Source organism: Anguilla rostrata, chromosome 14 (genome assembly GCF_018555375.3).
Source record: "Anguilla rostrata isolate EN2019 chromosome 14, ASM1855537v3, whole genome shotgun sequence".
NCBI lineage: Eukaryota > Metazoa > Chordata > Actinopteri > Anguilliformes > Anguillidae > Anguilla > Anguilla rostrata.
This window is the reverse complement of record NC_057946.1, coordinates 31,420,762-31,437,909: the sequence shown is the minus strand read 5'-3', so window position 1 is coordinate 31,437,909 and position 17,148 is coordinate 31,420,762. Positions and strand designations below refer to the sequence as shown.

Below are 17,148 nucleotides of genomic sequence, written 5' to 3'. Positions count from 1 at the left end.
CATTTATTAATTATATTCAAGCATTTACTGAGTATGTTAACATTTTGACATAAAATGCAAAAGTATGCAGCCTGGCATGCATATTTGTTTTAAATGACAAAAAAAATGAATGATCAATTGGTTGTTTGCATAGTAGCATAATGTCACAGCTGGGGTGAACCACAGAGATGAAAGTAAAATTTAAAAGAAGTAAAATTTTGTAAAATGAATGGTTTGGATTTTTGCTGTTAGTGCTAGAGTTCCCATAGAGATGAAGTCTCTCAGTTGATTTGTCAATTGGGTTGCTGATACTTTCTGCTTTTCCAATGAGTACAACTTCCACATAAAAAATGTAAAAAACTTAAAATCTAAACAAATGATATCATTGGTTATTTTTACAATTTAAGTAACCATACTGAAACACTCTTAATTTCGTAATGTAATGGTTAATAGTTACACATAAAGAACCAAAAAAAGCAGAAATATATATTTTGATTGTAAGCCTGTTTTGTTCAGCTGTGAATTTAAATTAGTTTTTATCCTGAAAAAAAACCCAAGTTCTTCACTGCCCCCTTCAGGAGGATTTGCTTCACCATGCTCCAGTTGCACAGAGTTTTGCATTTTCACCAATCTGCCATGAGTCCATTTAATAGTTTACCAATCAGTAGTCAACTTGCAGTGCCAGAAAGTGTCAGACATTTTGCTCTTGTTCAGAAATGACATACTTTACAATCAAAACAAAATTATGTGAAGTATAAGATTATAAGTTTACATTATCTTTCCTTGAATAGGTACTTAACCGGGATTTCTTCAGTATGTCCAGCTGTATAAATGGCTGCAATGTAAATGCTAAGTGAAAAAAAAGTTGTCTAAGTATCTCTGGATAAGGCTGCTACATGCCTTTAAAATATATAACATTTTCTTAATTCCATCCCCTTCTGCTTCCGTTCAAGCCTGTAGACCACTTACAGATCACTATAATACACACATGGCCAGTATTTTTGGTTGGTGTTTGAGCAAGGAGTCATTGAAACAGGACCAATAGAGGCCAAAATAATTGTCTAAATAATTACAACTATTTATGAAGTCACATCAGAAATCACATGAACACACAAGTACAATTTTTTTGACCACAGATCTATAATTATATTATTATCAATCTAAAAATCTCTTGGGCCCTAGAGTAGGAAAGCTGAATCATTCCAAATGAGTCATGAACTGTTTAGAGGTGATTCTGAAAAGCTGGAAATCTGAATCCCAGACTGGCCGACAGCAAACAGGAATTGCTCCAGTGTATCAATTTTCTGTCTTAGTGACCAAAGCAGGGATTCTCTAAATTCATATTCAATGTTGTATTGAACCTTGTTTTGCCAGATATGTCAAATTTAGTCTTTGGACTGTGGGAGGAAACTGGAGTACCCTGATGAAGCCCACCCAGACATGGGTAGAACATACAAACTCCACACAGAAAGGCCCCAGGCCAGCTTTCATACCTTCTTGCTGTGAGGCCACAGTGCTATCCACTGCACAACCATGTTTTTTTTGTTTGTTTCTTTTGGGTTTCTTTTTACATTATTATTGCCTAAACATTTAACAGGTCCCCCTCTGAAAGATAGCCCACGGGAACAAGAAAAGGAAGAGCCCTAAATACCACACATTAATATCAGACTATTTAAATTATTAATTTAAATATTAATTTATAGCATGGATTAGATTATCTAAGAACTGTCAAAATTACTATTAGCAACTGTATGTAAGTTATAAAAAGCAGAGCTAAGCACCATCATAATATTAAGAGGCAATATGTTTCCTACTCTTCTTGAGGAACCCACATATGAATCAGTTAGGAGACAGGCCACTCCTGGGAAGATTCACCATTGTTCCGAGTGTTCTTCATTTAGAAATAATGGCTCTCACTGTGGTTTGATGGAGAACCAGAGCTTTAGAAATGGCTTTGTAACCCTTTCCAGACTATTTCAAAAACCTTCTAATTTCTTCCGGAATTTCCTTTGATCATGGCATAGTGTGCTTGTAGAAACTTTGTGGTGACTACTTACCTCACTCTGACAATAAGGTTCAATATGAGGGAGGTTTAGATTCAACAGGGCTGGCTGCAATCAAGTCTGGCTGTGTTTAATCAGCTGAATCTAATTATCAAATAAGTTTGGTTAATTGATTAACTAAGGGGGCAATTGCTTTTTCACATGGGTGATATGGGTGTTTGATAGCTTTTTTCATTAAAGAAATGAAATCATTTTAAAATGTGTTTTCTATTTACAGTTTCGCTTTGTCTAATATTACATTTTTTCCAAAAGATCTTAAAACATTCAGTGTGACAAATATGCAATAACAGAGGAAATTGGGAAGGGGGCAAATATTTTTTCACTGCACAATAAGATATCCAACATCTCTCCCCTCTTTAAAGGCCCCCCATGCACCCCAGACACAAATGGTCTCTATGTACATAGAACATGTGACACCAGACTAAGACAAACATGTACAAATCTGTACACAACACAGACTATACACATTGGAAGGTTTAGCAAAAAAGGTTATGAATCCAGTCCATTAAAGTGTTCCACAGTCCCAGGTATTATAATCTGCAGCTCCGCAGATGTATGGAGATCCATGTTCCCCATTGTGGAGTTGAGACATGGAGTCTTCTACAGTTTCTCCAGGACAGAGAGGATGGCATGAAATTCCATTCCAATTAATTGTGTCAGTCTCATTGTGAGCCCGTTGTGAGCCAGCCAGGATTCTGAAAATGGGAGAGTGGCTTTGCATTACATCCATCCATCCATACATTGGTCGGTAATCTGCAGGACCTGTTGCACACAAATTGTTCAATCCATTTTGAAACAAATATAAAGTGAGTGTCCCACTAATGGTACTAGAAATTCAGCTGAAAGTGAAAGAACATGTGGACTCAGGAGTGAACCACTGAATAACCAAAATAGTGTAAAACGTATTTCCAAAATGACTTAGCTTGACCATGGACTGGAAAACTATAAGACAGAAATTAATATGGTACTATGCAAGCAATTATACCGAATCTGGAACCATTTATGAAATACCTCCTTGAAACACTGGAGACATTGTGCAGAGATGAAAAATAAATAATAATAAAAAAGACCAGGGTAGCAATACAATAAAGAATCACGAAACTACAGATGTTTCACAAACACCATAGAAGCTGCTGAAAGCACACTAACTCACATTGGTTAGCAAATACCCAGTTACTTACTGTAGCTGTATCACAGCTATTGATACAGTTCAATGCTTTCTTAACCAGCATTTTAGCTTTAGTGTTAAATTATTAGCATTATTATTAGTAGTATTGTCTTAGAATCACTTCAAGCACATACAGTGAGCTCCATATTTTTTGTAACAAAGTATCGAGCCAAATTTAGTCAAATATACCTTTGCCCCAAACATTATGGAGAGCACTGTATGACTTGCCACATATCAGAACTGTATGATATAACCTTATCTTCATGACTGCCAGTTCAAGGAATTTCTCAGAAGGGATCTCTCATATTATATACATTTTTAAAATCAGCCTCTGAGGCAATTCGATGAATTTGATGCAGTGTATATGCCATGTTACAAAAAATTTGCGCTCCGTTATCGGTTTCTGTGCGTCGCACCTATTGCAAATTCTTGCTTATTATTGCCTACCCCTGAGAGCAAGGTGATTTTTCCGATTCAACTATATTCGTCCCTAACTAATACAATAAATACACAGAGAATTGTGCTATATTGTTCATCTTTTCCCCTACAATTTTATATTGAAATAAATATATTCCAGACTGTTCTGGATACTTCGTTGCAGCGATTGTTTCAAAGTGCTGGAGGTAGAGTATCGCGAAATGAAAGCGAGTTCTCCGATTGGCTTTCAGTTTCAATCCGGGTACCGCGCTGAAGCAGATAATTAGCCTAAAGGCACCAATATGGCGGAGGTAAGAGGGAAAAAAGGGAAGAAGCATCAGATTTTAAATGTATATTTTTAGATTTTGCAATAGGTAAAATGTGTTTAAATGTAATCGACTGTGCTCATTAAGGTGTTGTATTGTGTAAACGGGGCCCAGGTTGGTGAATTAAGGGAACTAGGCGTGTGAAATTAGTTTGAAATCAAAGCGGGATCCTACGGGGCTAGGCCCCGGCGTCCGTATCTAAACACAGTGGAAGAATGTTTGGTCAAACCAGTGGTAAAATAGCCAGCTAACATTAGCCGGCTAACATTAGCCGACCAGAAAGTAAAATATGTGCTGATTTATTTAAAGGACGCATTTGCCCGTGCGTACCTTATCGGCACTTTGCATGTATTATGTTATTTTATCTTTAATTAATAGGATTGTACAGAGTTATTTAACCATAGGGTTAAGATTGTAAGGGTTGTTTATGTTTGTGCCTTGTATCTGGGCGAGCTAGCGTTAGCCCAGCTAGCTCTTTAGATTTACTGCGGAGCGCAATGACAGTAATGGCTAACAGCGCGTATGAAAATGGGAAATACTAGTTTTGATTCTGTCAAGATAAACTGTGGAAATGTACAAATTTTCAACATCACGATGAAATTGGCGAACAAATATTTGTGCGAAAAGCTCTCGGATAGCGGAAAAAACGGAGCGCTATTATTTATTTAATTATTATTGAGCAATCTAGCTATTCACATAATCGGCAAGCTATTTTATAGGTTTATGAAAAGCGAAAATGAGCGATATCTCGCAGATCTTTGCAAGTATGTAAAGCTTTCGAGGACTTGAGAATAATAGCGCTTGCAAATAATTGGCTAGTTATTTGTATATCTGTGATAAAATCTGACTTGCTCTCAAGGTGTAGTAAAAAAAAATGTTCCAATTTGTTGTGTTTCTCCTCTTTCAGGCTTCCTTTGGAAGTACGAGCCCAGGTGAGCCGCTTTCTTTTATCCTCTCTCGCTTTTTTTGTTGATTGCGTGCTAGCTAGCTTTTTAATACTAACTTTATTTGGCTGCTATCTGTTCCGGACGGGCACTGCGTAGAATTAGCCAGCTAAGTGAGCTAGCTGTTCGGATAAAGAAATTAAAAGACAGTGATAATACATTAACCGCAGATGATATTTTTCCATCTTTGTTCTGTTTGCTCGCTACCAATCAAGCAACTTACTAGTAAATGCGTAGTATATTATGCAGACTGGTTGTAATCTTTACCAGTAGTCGTGGGTCAGAGAACTTCTGAATTAAGCAGTCATTTTCAATCCGCAGTTGGCTCTTTGTCTTCGGAAGATCATGATTTTGACCCCACAGCGGAGATGTTAGTCCATGAGTACGATGATGAACGGACCCTGGAAGAGGAGGAGCTGCACGAGGGAAATACCAACATCAGCGCAGAAATAGAGGATTTACAGAAGGTTTTTTAAAAATCATGGTTGCCATTTTGTGCCGATGCTATTTTAAATATAAGTGAATGCAGAATAAATGGTTTTACCTTTTGATAAGTAAACATTTTGCATGTTTCCAGCAGGGGTGTCAAAACTGAATTCCCAGGGTAATGCGGTGTCTGTGGGTTTTTGTAGTGTCTTTCAGATCAGCTGCCAATTAAGGCATTGAGAACAAGGTGTGTGGATTCATTAGCCAATCAATGGATTAAATGGTGCCCTGAACGCTGCAAAAACCAGCTGACACTGCAACTTTCTAGGGCTGGAGTTTGACAGTGGTGTAGAGAATTGAGCTTTCTGTTAGACACCACACCTCTAAAAAGTGTATAATAATAATAACTTTATACAGCGCATATCAAAACAGTTTAGTTCTATACTAATTTAGTATGATATTACAAAAGTGTTAATGTAGGCTAATGAGTATATATGTGATTTGAAGCTGTGCATTCTGAGTTAGAATTTTTGTGCCTTTGTGTTCACAGGAGGGTAATATGCCTTTGGAGGAGCTGCTAGCTATTTATCGTTACGAGGCATCGGTCAGTACTATTGGGGGGTCTAGTGTAGACAGCTCTTCAGGGGAACTGACAGACGAACTACCTGATATGACCTTAGACAAGGTAAGTCTTGTCAGATCAGGCTTGTGTGTTTCAATGTATAACTTAGCAATGACATGTAGAGCCATATGTAGGTGCAACCACCGAGCATGGACAACTAGGTGTGATTATTAATTAATTATATATTGTTTCCGTATTTTTACGTTTTTCTAACATACTGGCTTCATTCTTTCCGCTTCTTTGTGCCATATAAAGAAAGTTTAGTTTGCAAAACTGAGATGCTTTAATTTGTCCTCAGTAAGCTGATCAAATCAGATTTCTTTCCTACCTGCCCCCCCAAACCTGAACAGTTAAATACCTCAGTTGTTTAAAAGTAGCACATTTCATGGATCACTTATCAGTGGTGCAGTTTTAAATTGGTTTTCGAGCCAGAACAGCAAAAAAATTTGTTTCTGTTTTGATTCTGCATGAATGACTCATATGTACATGGTGATTACCTGACTTTGTCTCCTGGTTTTTCAGAATTTTTTTTTTCCAAGTTTTTGTTACTTCATAACACTTGACAATATCGGCTATTTTCGCAACAATTACACCGTCTGTGGAAATTTGGTGTCCCTAAATTTAAGGACGTACCTAGTGAAGTTGCTTTTCACATTTCCAAAACCTGAAGTGGCATTTCTCAGTCCTCTCAAATTTGACACATTTACCTGTACACAAACAGTCATGTCATGGTATTTTGGTCTTTGGCCACACGAAATTTAGTCGCAAAGCGTGGAATTTGCTTACCAAAAATAATATCTGGCAGTATTTCCTTAATGAATGTGTGAAAAACGCCTATGGCTTTGTTCTGGTTTCCTGTACATGTGTAAAACGTCTGTAGAAAAACACAGTTTTGTCCCAGTTTGCCATGATTCTCATTTGGAACTGTTCCCATGCATGGTCTCTTGGTGTGCACTAATCACTAGCAGTGTTGTTTAATAGGCTTGTTTGCTAACAAACTCTAGTTTTTATTTCAGTTTTTGAATAGTAAAAAAACATGCAATTCCACTTTTATTGTAAAGACCCATTTTATATGCACTGTGTAGTTAATACTGTAACCAATCTGGTATTAGTTGAGGCAGTTAATATCTTATTAGAATGGAATCGTAAATCAGAAAAAAATCGGTTTTATTTACAAGACACTTTTACCTGTCTCTTGACTGAAGCATTTTGCATTTTTGTTCATTAACAGGAGGAGATTGCAAAAGACCTGCTCTCCGGGGATGACGAAGAGACTCAGTCTTCAGCGGACGACCTCACCCCGTCAGTCACCTCACACGAAACCACTGACTTCTTCCCAAGAACTCTCAGATGTACGTTCGGTCTGAAATAAAACCGACCAAAACATGGTTGCAGTCTCACAGATTTCACATTTAGTGATGGCTGCCAGTGTCCCAACTTTTAATTGGCTGTCCCTAGATCTTGTGTTATGTTCTAAGCTTGCTGTGCGTCACTCATAAAAATATAAAGTGGAGCATTTAGTTCTTAAACCGATGCTAAGAGATATGCTCTCTTCATATGTCACGAATGCAGTAGAAATCTCATACCCCTTAACATGGTTAGGTGAATAGCATTATGCAGTGTGGAAATAGATGCTCAGTAGAATTTCCCAGCATCCCCTCTTCAATTTTGATTGGTCTCCTTTGCAGCAAACGCTATTTACGACGGGGACAAAGAGTCAGAGGGGGAAGAGGATGGCGTGAGTCCGGAAGACTCCAGAAAGGTGCAGATTTGATGGAATAGTTCTACTGCTAACGTGTGGTAAAGCACAGTTTGAAATCAGACCTTGATCTCTCTCTCTCTCTCTCTCTCTGTCTCGCTCAGGAGATAATGGTGGGGTCCGAGTATCAAGCTGAGATTCCGGCCCAGCTCTGCTGCTATGGAGACAATGAAAAAGGTCAGTCTGTGATGATTGGTTGGGATTTGTCCGGCTGTCTGCCCTTGTCTTATTGTGGAATATGGGTGAAGCACATGAGTGCATTTTTAATAAGGGTATCGGCTAGACAGACATTATTTAATAATACCCAGAAAGTCTTCAAACTGACTGTTTGATTAAACATAAATGCTGATGCATTGCAATAATACGTAATAATATTCATAGACATTACATAGTAACAGGATTTAAATTGGTGATCATTAATGGTACATGGAACAAGTGTACAATAAAGCCCAATCAATGACCTGCTAGCACCGGTTTTCTGCTAAGTCGATTCAGCCGTTTGGATTGGGTGCAGCAGACGTGAAGTTGACGCCGCGTCCCGTGTCGTGTGTGCAGTGTACTGCGAGGAGGACCAGTTGCTATGGTGTCCGGACGTCTTGCCGGAGAGCAAAGTGAGAAACTTCCTGTGCGAGGCGTCTTTGCGGGGTACGGACGGAAAGACGGAGGGGGCGCCGGACCGAGGTCACGTCCGAGACAACGAGCAGGTGAGCCCGCTACCCACTGTCTGCTACCCTGGGGCTCCTCCCACAACCCTGGGGCTCCTCCCAGTGTCTGCTACCCTGGGGCTCCTCCCACTGTCTGCTACCCTGGGGCTCCTCCCACAGCCGTGGGGCTCCTCCCACTGTCTGCTACCCTGAGGCTCCTCCCACAGCCCTGGGGCTCCTCCCACTGTCTGCTACCCTGGCGCTCCTCCCACAACCCTGGGGCTCCTCACACTGTCTGCTACACTGGGGCTCCTCCCACTGTCTGCTACCCTGAGGCTCCTCCCACAGCCCTGGGGCTCCTCCCACTGTCTGCTACCCTGGCGCTCCTCCCACAACCCTGGGGCTCCTCACACTGTCTGCTACACTGGGGCTCCTCCCACTGTCTGCTACCCTGGGGCTCCTCCCACAACCCTGGGGCTCCTCCCACTGTCTGCTACAATGGGGCTCCTCCCACTGTCTGCTACCCCTGCGCTATGGATATGAAGCTGTTGTACAGAAATCCGGTTTCAGTTATTAAAAAACTGAAAAAAATTAAATATTTAAATAAAATTGTCTCTGAGTTATTGGTGATTCTCAAATGATCTGACAGCCTGTATTAAGGGTGGCTTAAAGGTTTCCAGGGGGTGTTCTGTTGTTTTATATTGATCAACAGGTTTGTGCTGATGTTCACATCTTGTACATGACTGAACAGCAGAACTGTTGCCAGAATCTTCAGTTACAAAGAGCAACGTGTTGATTTTTCCTTTAGAACGCTTGTTTTTACAAAATCATTCACTTGTATTACTGTTCATTGCGAGTGTAACGGGATTGAATTTCTTCTTCCTTCAGGCTTTGTATGAGCTCATGAAATGCAACTACAACATCCATGATGCACTGGAACGGTATCAGAACAGTGCAGCTTCCTCAAAGGGTAAGTCTGCATACACAAAGATTGATCACTTTGCTAATTGATAATCCTTCATGATAATATGAAATAAAATTTCCAATAGCAATAATAAGCATGACCATAAAGTCTTAAACCCATTGTGTATTTCCATTTGCTTTTGAGAATAAAATGGTTTAAATTTTTCCTTTTTTTTCAGATGAAATGCTTCCTTGGTCTGAGGAAGAGTGCAGAAGTTTCGAACACGCGCTTCTTCTGTACGAAAAGAACTTTCACCTGATACAGAAACACAAGGTGAGACAGACCTGTGAGCTCTCCTGTGGTGCAGCACATCCCTTGATTTCGGCAAAATTTCTCTTTCTGTATTCCTCTCGGCTTCATAGCCTCGTTTGGACGTGCACGTGCGTTCGTTTTATCAGATTTCACGTGCACCTCCTGTGCCACTCGTGTTACGTGTACCTCCATCCAGCCCTTATATTGTACATTGTATCATTGTCTTGATGTTGTGGCTTATCATGCCTCCTAGTTTGACTTGGCATAGGTTAGGTCAGAGAGTAATGTACTCTGTTTACTTTGTGAACTGGACTTAATGTGTTCATGGCAATGGATAACTGTTACATAATGAGTATTGTACCTTATCAGACCTGTGTTTTGTAGTTGTTCCATTGACCTTCAGTATGCACTTATTGTACGTCGTTTTGGATAAAAGTGTCTGCCGAGTAAATGTAATGTAATAATGTAATGGGTGATACCTAAAGTTTTAAGGACAAATCTTATTTTGAGTCCTTCCCGGGTAGATACTTTGCTGAATTAATTTCATTTGCAAGTTATTTCCTGTATGTGCCATCTTTTGAATGAGATGTTAAACCCAGATCTTGACTCTCTGTGTTCCCAATGCCACGGATAACCCTGATGTCCTGTTAAATTTCCCACACAAACGATTCCTGGGTCAGCAAAAGCAAATAAAGTACTGTTAACCTAACTGGGTAAAGAAAGGCACATTAAAACTAACTCATGCCTTGTAAACTGATCTGTTTGAGTGTTAGGCCATGGGAGCGCAGCCTGTCTTCTCTACATGAATAAAATGTATCTTAATCATCGGTGTTGCATAGGTCAATGTCACAGCATTGTCCAGCACAAGGTAACAGGAAGTGACCGCGCTGCTTCCTGTTTTCCCAGGTGAAGACGAGGACGGTGGCCGAATGCGTGGCCTTTTACTACATCTGGAAGAAGTCGGAGCGCTTTGACTACTTCGTCCAGCAGAACCGCTTCGGGAAGAAGAGATACAGCGCCTATCCGGGTGTCACGTAAGGCTGGCAGGAGGGAGGGAGGAGAGGGAGGGAGGGAGGGAGAGAAGGTAGGGAGGAGAGAGGGATGGAAGGAGAGAGAGGGAGGGAAAGAAGAAGAGATGCAGTGGCTACCCTGGCATAGCGTGAGAGACTCTTCTGACCCCAGAGCCAGTTCATCCCTGGCCCTTTTCCCAATCCAGAGAGAGGGAGGGGGGAGAGGCGCATGTTCAAAACTGAGTCGGTCCATGCGGGTATTTAATTCATTATTTAAGAAGCAGCTAATTCTGCTAACTGGTGCTATAGCAAGCAGAGCATCTTTTCCATGCGGAAAGAGTATCTTTAAAAGCCAACGGACACGATATTAATTGACTTCATGGTAAGCTGCTCCTTTAAAATGTTGAAGCTAAAAGTTAGGGAAAAGAGAAGAAATGCCTAAATGTAAAGGCGGACTTGTTACGGTACTTTTACGGATTTTTGCAGGAAAGTGCAGTTGGTAAAATGCAGTGCTGGGAGAAATGGAGCTTTGTCCTTAAATGACGGGAGGTTGTCTTTTGCATGCCCCACCCCCAGGGATTTGATGGACAGGCTGGTGGACGAGGCGGAGGGCCTGGTGGCGGACAGCTCTGCTGCGGCGTGTCCCGGTGGCGTCCGGCTCGAACCCTCAGCCGACCAGCAGCTCAGCATCCTCAACTCCATCACAGCCAGCGACCTCTCCGGTGAGTGGGAGGGGCCTGGAGCACTGGCCGCATTCCCCAAAAGGCAGCCATGCTGAAAATGTCACACTCTAGCCGTATTCCTTAAAAGATTAAAACATAATTTTGTGACATTTCTGATGTGGGCCTCAACGTTTGAGTCAATGATGCCAAGGTTTTTGACCTGGTCCTGGGTACTTGACTAAATTGTCCAGGGGGCTAAAATCATCTGGGGATATAGAAATATATAACCTGGGTGTCATCAGCATGACTACGAAATCAGTGTTGTGCTTTCTACGGATGCGTGCCTGTGGGTGAAGTCCATGGGGAGTTAACGGCGGCCCTGTCTCTCCGCAGCACTGACCAACAGCGTGGCGACGGTGTGCAACCCCTCGGACGTGAGCTGCCTGGACTCCTACAGCTTCCCTCCCCTGGAGAGCCTCCACCGGGGGGCGCTCTCGCACGAGGAGCCGCTGGGCTTCCCCGGCAACGGCGACGGCGACTGCCTCAACCTCCTGGACGCCGGCTTCTACCACTCGGACCTGAGCGGCCTGGGCGTGTGCGGCGGCGGCGGCGAGGACCTGGAGAGGCCGTCCAAGCGGCTAAAGATGGGCCTGGCGGAGTCCTTCGCCGCCGACGTTTCGGTGGGCGCCCTGGGGGCGGGCTTTGACGGCCGCGCCCACCACATCACCAGCGCCAAGATGGCCGTGTCCGTCACTGACTTCGGCAGCCTGGCGGCCGGCGAGCCCAACGGGTTCATGGGACCGCACGCGCTGCGCCAGCACACGCACGCACACACGGCGCTGCCGTCCGAGTGACCTCACCACAAGCCCCGCCCCCAAAAACCTGTACATATTCTCATTCACTGGAAACTTTATTTCTTTTTTTTTAAGTATATATATATATATATACAGTATATATATAATATAAATATATATAAATATTTTTTTTTCTTTTTTTACTATGACATCAGTGATGTCTTTTATCGTTATAGAGCTAAATCTTGATTTCTCAAGAGTTAATATAGCCATTTATTTTTCAGTCCTCGATTGGGGAATGTCATACATATGTGTTCGTATACTGTGGGAACTGAATATCGTGGTGTAAATTCCAGATCTGTAGTTTTTTTTTCCTCGTTCGTTATTCCTACGAGCATCCCAACGTTTTAAAAACAAACAAAAAAACTGTAAACTTACCACCACACCTTTAACCGATGAAAGGTTTTTCTTGCCACTAAGAATGGCTGCCATATACTTTTCTTTCTTCTTCATTGGTACTTTAGAGTATCAGTGTTTACAGGTCCCAAGTCCAGACCCTGGCTGATGTAGCATTTTATACAAGAGGGTCCATGTTTTTATATTTTAAGGAAATGCACACATTTGTGCAAGACTTTCTTCTGCGGAGCCTTTGTGTACTAGAAGGAGCACTTCAGATTCTTAAAAAGGCAAGGTTTTTTTCCCCCTGAGTTTTGTTTGTCTGTGGAAACAAGTGGTACCAGGACTGTGTCCGGGGGGGGATTGAGGGGTTGGGGGGTTGGTCATGTTTGGTTTTCTAACAAAGTTTAGTTTGCTCACCCCCATCCTACTGAGCAAGAAACTTCACTGCCAGGTTCCTTTGCGAAATTTCGATATTTTCTACTAATTCATTTCCAAGTATGTAACTTGTGATTATGGTTGTTTTTAACTTGTCTTTGATGGGAACACGGTCTTGTCGGAGACACCTGGGGAAAGTCATCCATTGGCTACACAGCCCACCTGGTTGAAATACTCTCATTTTTAAATTGACAGAGCCAGTGTCAATAATAATCCAGCTGATATCAGTGTTGGTGTAGTAACACAATTGTGTAGCTGCTTGAAGACTTTTAGGCTTCCCTGATTTTTTTGGGGGATTGGGTGGGGGGGGGGGGGGGGGAGGGGGTCCAATCAGTGCAGCTCATTCAAAAATGGGTATGTTGCATCGTAACATGAATCACTATTTATTTATTTCTATTGATGGCTTGCTTTCGTCTGCAGTTCCTCAAAGGCTGAATACCTTTCTTTTTTCCTCCTTTTTTTTTTGAACAGTGGAAAAATGTTTTGATTCATAAAAATTAGTTGGTCGGATAGATAAGAGGGTGGGTATTTATTGCAAAGAACGTTCCGGACTGCACCAAGGCCATCACAACGTTAGCCTTAGTCTTGTATGTACCTTTAAATTTGCTTTTCTAGCAAATGTACAGTGAAATAAATTTGCTAAAAAAAAAAAAGGCACATTTAAACTTTTCTTAGTTTGAGAAAAAAATTCTATTTTGACTGACTTGTACTATTTATGTATCTTAAGCAGTGTGCTTGTAAGTCTCTTGTAGGGTCGTCTTGGTCATTTAAAAAAAAAACTTTTACTTTTTCTCAATCATAACTCGATATTAACAGCTTAGTACGTGACACTTGACTGTGTAGCCTTGACTCAATCGCCAGTGTTATGTTGGTCTTAACGACAGCGCTCACCCGGGGCCCGTGGCACAGAGGCAGTTTATCGTCACCAGATGGCGCTCAACAGTACAGGCTTCAAGCATTGCTGGAGATGACAGTGGTCAAGAGTGGATGCAGTACCAGTGTTTACTCAATTTATCTATGCATTTGAGATGGAAAGTAGTCTGGCTGAGGAGTGATGATTGGGGGGGTGGTGGGGGGGGGGGCACATGGACTCGCAAAAGCTTTGGAGATGTCTGTCTCAGAGGCAAGTTTTTGCTTCAGTCCATGGATGCAGAGTGTAAGGTTACTTGGTTATGTAATCACTGGCTGATTCGTCCGTTTGTTTTTTTTAACCTTTTTTGAGTTACTGCTCTCAGACAAAGATTTCATTTAAAATCCTTTAAGGCAATAATTTGTAAATATGTACAGTCGTTAACGTGTTTTCTTTTTGCTCTGTGCAGCGGTCATAAGAGCTGCTCCTCCGTGCTTGCTAGTCGTTCTTCTAGACCTGTTCTTGAGAGAGCGTACCACTAAAAAGCGGCTTTTCGGCCTGCGTTCCTGGCGACATGGCTTCGGGATCGTTCTGGAAGCTTCCGCCTTGGCGGAGAGTCTGGTCCTTGGGCACAGCATCGATGCTTCCTAGGGTCGTGTACCCACAATGCACTGCAGCTCAAGAGGACTGGCGACTGCTGCTAGACGCCTGCCCCCCCCCCCATCCCCCCCAGTGCCGGCTGCGTCCCTGCTCTATCATGGCTCACCTGGGAAAACTTCACCTGCAGACCATAGCTAATGAACATGGAGGTCCTGAACATGCTGTGATGGCAGAAGCTGATCAGTGTGTCTTCAGCAGTAACTTCAGTATTCATGAAGGCACTGGTGAAAAGTGGATTCGTAAACTAGCGAGGGGGTGGCATTTGGGGGGAGGGAGGAGGGCATGCAGTATTATGTTGAGTTGGATTGTGTGAGGGGGCGAGAGGGGACTGGGGTCATTTCCGATGGCGCCCAAACACTAAAGTGGCAGGAGACTGGGGCAGTACTGGGGTGCGTGTCCTGCGGCCTGTACGTTGCATTCAAATGCAAATCCTGTGGACAGCCGTTTGCTCATGCAGAGTCTGTGCTGCCTGTCTCTTTGTTGTGAGAGAGCTGGTTCCTGTTTTGGGGGGTGGGGGTGGGGGGCGTTCTGAGCGGGAAAACAAGATGAAGCAGGTGACTAAAGGTATTGGAGGAGTAGTAGTTTCAGACATGTGGTTACAGGAAAGTGAACATTAGCTTGCTTGCGAATGAGGAACTGGTGCTGTATCTATAACGCTTTTTTTCCCTCTCCATTTTTGTTCCTCATCAGGCCTTGTTTTTCCCCCGCAATATTGTTGTAACTGTTGTTTTTTTTCCCCCTCAAAGACTTACTTGAAGGATGTGCAGTGTAGTACCAGTTGGCAAATACAAAAAATGTGCACAATATTTTGTCAGATAGGTTGTACCATTTTTAATGCCTCTTGTCCTTCCTTGGATCGATCACTTTTGCAAAGCTTTAGCTAATTTCAGTGGTGCAGTAGTATTTATTTATCCAAAGTTTGTATGAAACGGTAGTGGTTAAAAAGGGGAAAAAAAAATCTGAATCAAAAGCAGAATGTAAAATAACAACCTTCCAATAGGGACGTATGTGTACATTTTAAACCACCCCAAAATCTGTAAAGAAATTGATTTTTAAAGAAATCTTTAATTATAAAATTGTTTCGTAAATGGTTAATTTCTCTATTTTGTATTTTACTTTAGTTGAGAAAAAAACAATTACCAACAGTGCAGTTGTGAAGGTTTTCTCGGTCAAGAGTTAATTTGAAAAAGTAACATTTAAGTACAAATAAAGCCTGAAATTTAGACAATCAAAACAGCATTTAATATCAGAAATGTTCAAGAGGACATCTTTACTGTTTATATTTGTACATAAAACACTGGTTTTGTTTTTTGTTTTGTTGAGCATTATTTTGTATTTTATGTTGTACTTTAATACCTGGTGTACAGATCCAGAAATAAAGCTCTGGAAATCTTCCTGTGAGTCTGCGTGCATGTGAGGACACCTATTCTCATGCGTCATATATCCAAGTTTACTTCCAGGAAAAGAGAAATCTACCCTTTTATAAAAGGGCTACATTCGGAGCCGTTGTAGGCCTGAAAGAGACACAAAATTTGCATGCGAACATTGGCCCAACGGCAGTCAGTGTGGTAGCGGCGTACTGTCGGATTTGGTTAGTCTTCCTGGCAGTGACAACTTCACAGCCCTCCTAAACTGCATACGGACAGATTCAAAGGCTTACAAGTTTTTTTGCAACGTTAAGAAAGGTTTACAAAAACTTGTTCCAAGTGGCAAGGTCGAGTCTATAGAACATCTTGATCAAGTAGGGACCCAGGGGGTTCTCTACCACTGACGTTGCAAACAATGAACTGTGGGACATCATAAATACATCAGGTTGTACGTAAGCTTGCTCGAGGGAATAGATCTCGCCAAATCCATCTGCGTTAAAGATCAGGACCCTGGTTTAGCACCTTAAAATTTTTGAGAATCAACCGTCTTAGTTTTTACAATGCTCCAAAAAGTATTAATGACTTGAGAAACAGGATGTCTGAATTCGCAAAACAAAGGCAGTAGAGACTGGTATGAATACCAAACACTGGTGCAGCACGAGCACAATGAAAATCAGTCGGTGAACAATGCGGAACACTTAGTGAAGTTGCCAGACACAAATACATTGACTAAAAAAAAACAATCCAGATGCGTGTGTGGGCGCGCGCGCGCGCGCTGAACACCGCCGCGGCCTGTAGTCTACTGCACTGCGACACGCAGGCTTCATCATTTGTTATAATATGAATAATTGAGATGCGGGTACTGCGATGAGAGCGCAGCAAGAGGCTGTAAAGTGTGCCAGATTTTCTAAAGTTATGCTGGAGTCTGAAAACAATTAAATTAAAAACGAATTTTTAACTCCTTTACAGGAGTAAATCATATTCAGACAATTGGTAAATAGTCCTACAACGTGATGACAACGCAAAATAGAAAATTGTTTTTCTAACGCAATAGACATTTCACATGAATATTTCTCCGTGGATACAAAAGCAATTGACAATGATTTCGAAACTGTAATAATGTTGGTGAGCTGTATTTGCGGATACGTTTCACAGTGTTTTTGATTGACCCAATATATGTGGCAAACAGACCGAACTTCAGGTGCTGATAGTGTAAAAAAAACAACCTACATGTCTACCGCCTACCAGGCGTTAAAACAGTTTGTGGCCCAAAGCTGTCAACTTACGACATACAATCAATTTAAGCTTTTGAAACGAGAAAACTCACCAGAGTAAGTTCATTGTCAGTCTTTTCGGAAACAAGGAGACGTATAACTCAAAACAGCCGCCGCATGTGTATGCAGTTAC

At 41.8% G+C, this 17,148-nt stretch overlaps 1 protein-coding gene across 1 annotated transcript; it reads left to right on the top strand.

Annotated features, from left to right (window-relative positions):
* The first annotated feature begins 3,828 nt into the window (after window positions 1-3,828).
* mier3a (mesoderm induction early response 1, family member 3 a) lies at window positions 3,829-15,768 on the top strand. The gene is made up of 13 exons (XM_064309022.1): window positions 3,829-3,938; window positions 4,861-4,885; window positions 5,219-5,364; window positions 5,874-6,008; window positions 7,177-7,297; window positions 7,634-7,707; window positions 7,809-7,881; window positions 8,260-8,408; window positions 9,237-9,318; window positions 9,491-9,585; window positions 10,471-10,598; window positions 11,151-11,296; window positions 11,630-15,768. Exons 1-13 carry the CDS (start codon window positions 3,930-3,932, stop codon window positions 12,088-12,090), a joined length of 1,644 nt encoding a protein of 547 aa, XP_064165092.1. The 5' UTR covers window positions 3,829-3,929; the 3' UTR covers window positions 12,091-15,768.
* Window positions 15,769-17,148: the final 1,380 nt, after the last annotated feature.

Coding starts and splice junctions, on each gene's coding strand:
- mier3a (XM_064309022.1), top strand. Junction 7,882..8,259: donor CTATGGAGACAATGAAAAAG/GTCAGTCTGTGA, acceptor TCGTGTGTGCAG/TGTACTGCGAGGAGGACCAG. Junction 10,599..11,150: donor AGCGCCTATCCGGGTGTCAC/GTAAGGCTGGCA, acceptor CCCCACCCCCAG/GGATTTGATGGACAGGCTGG.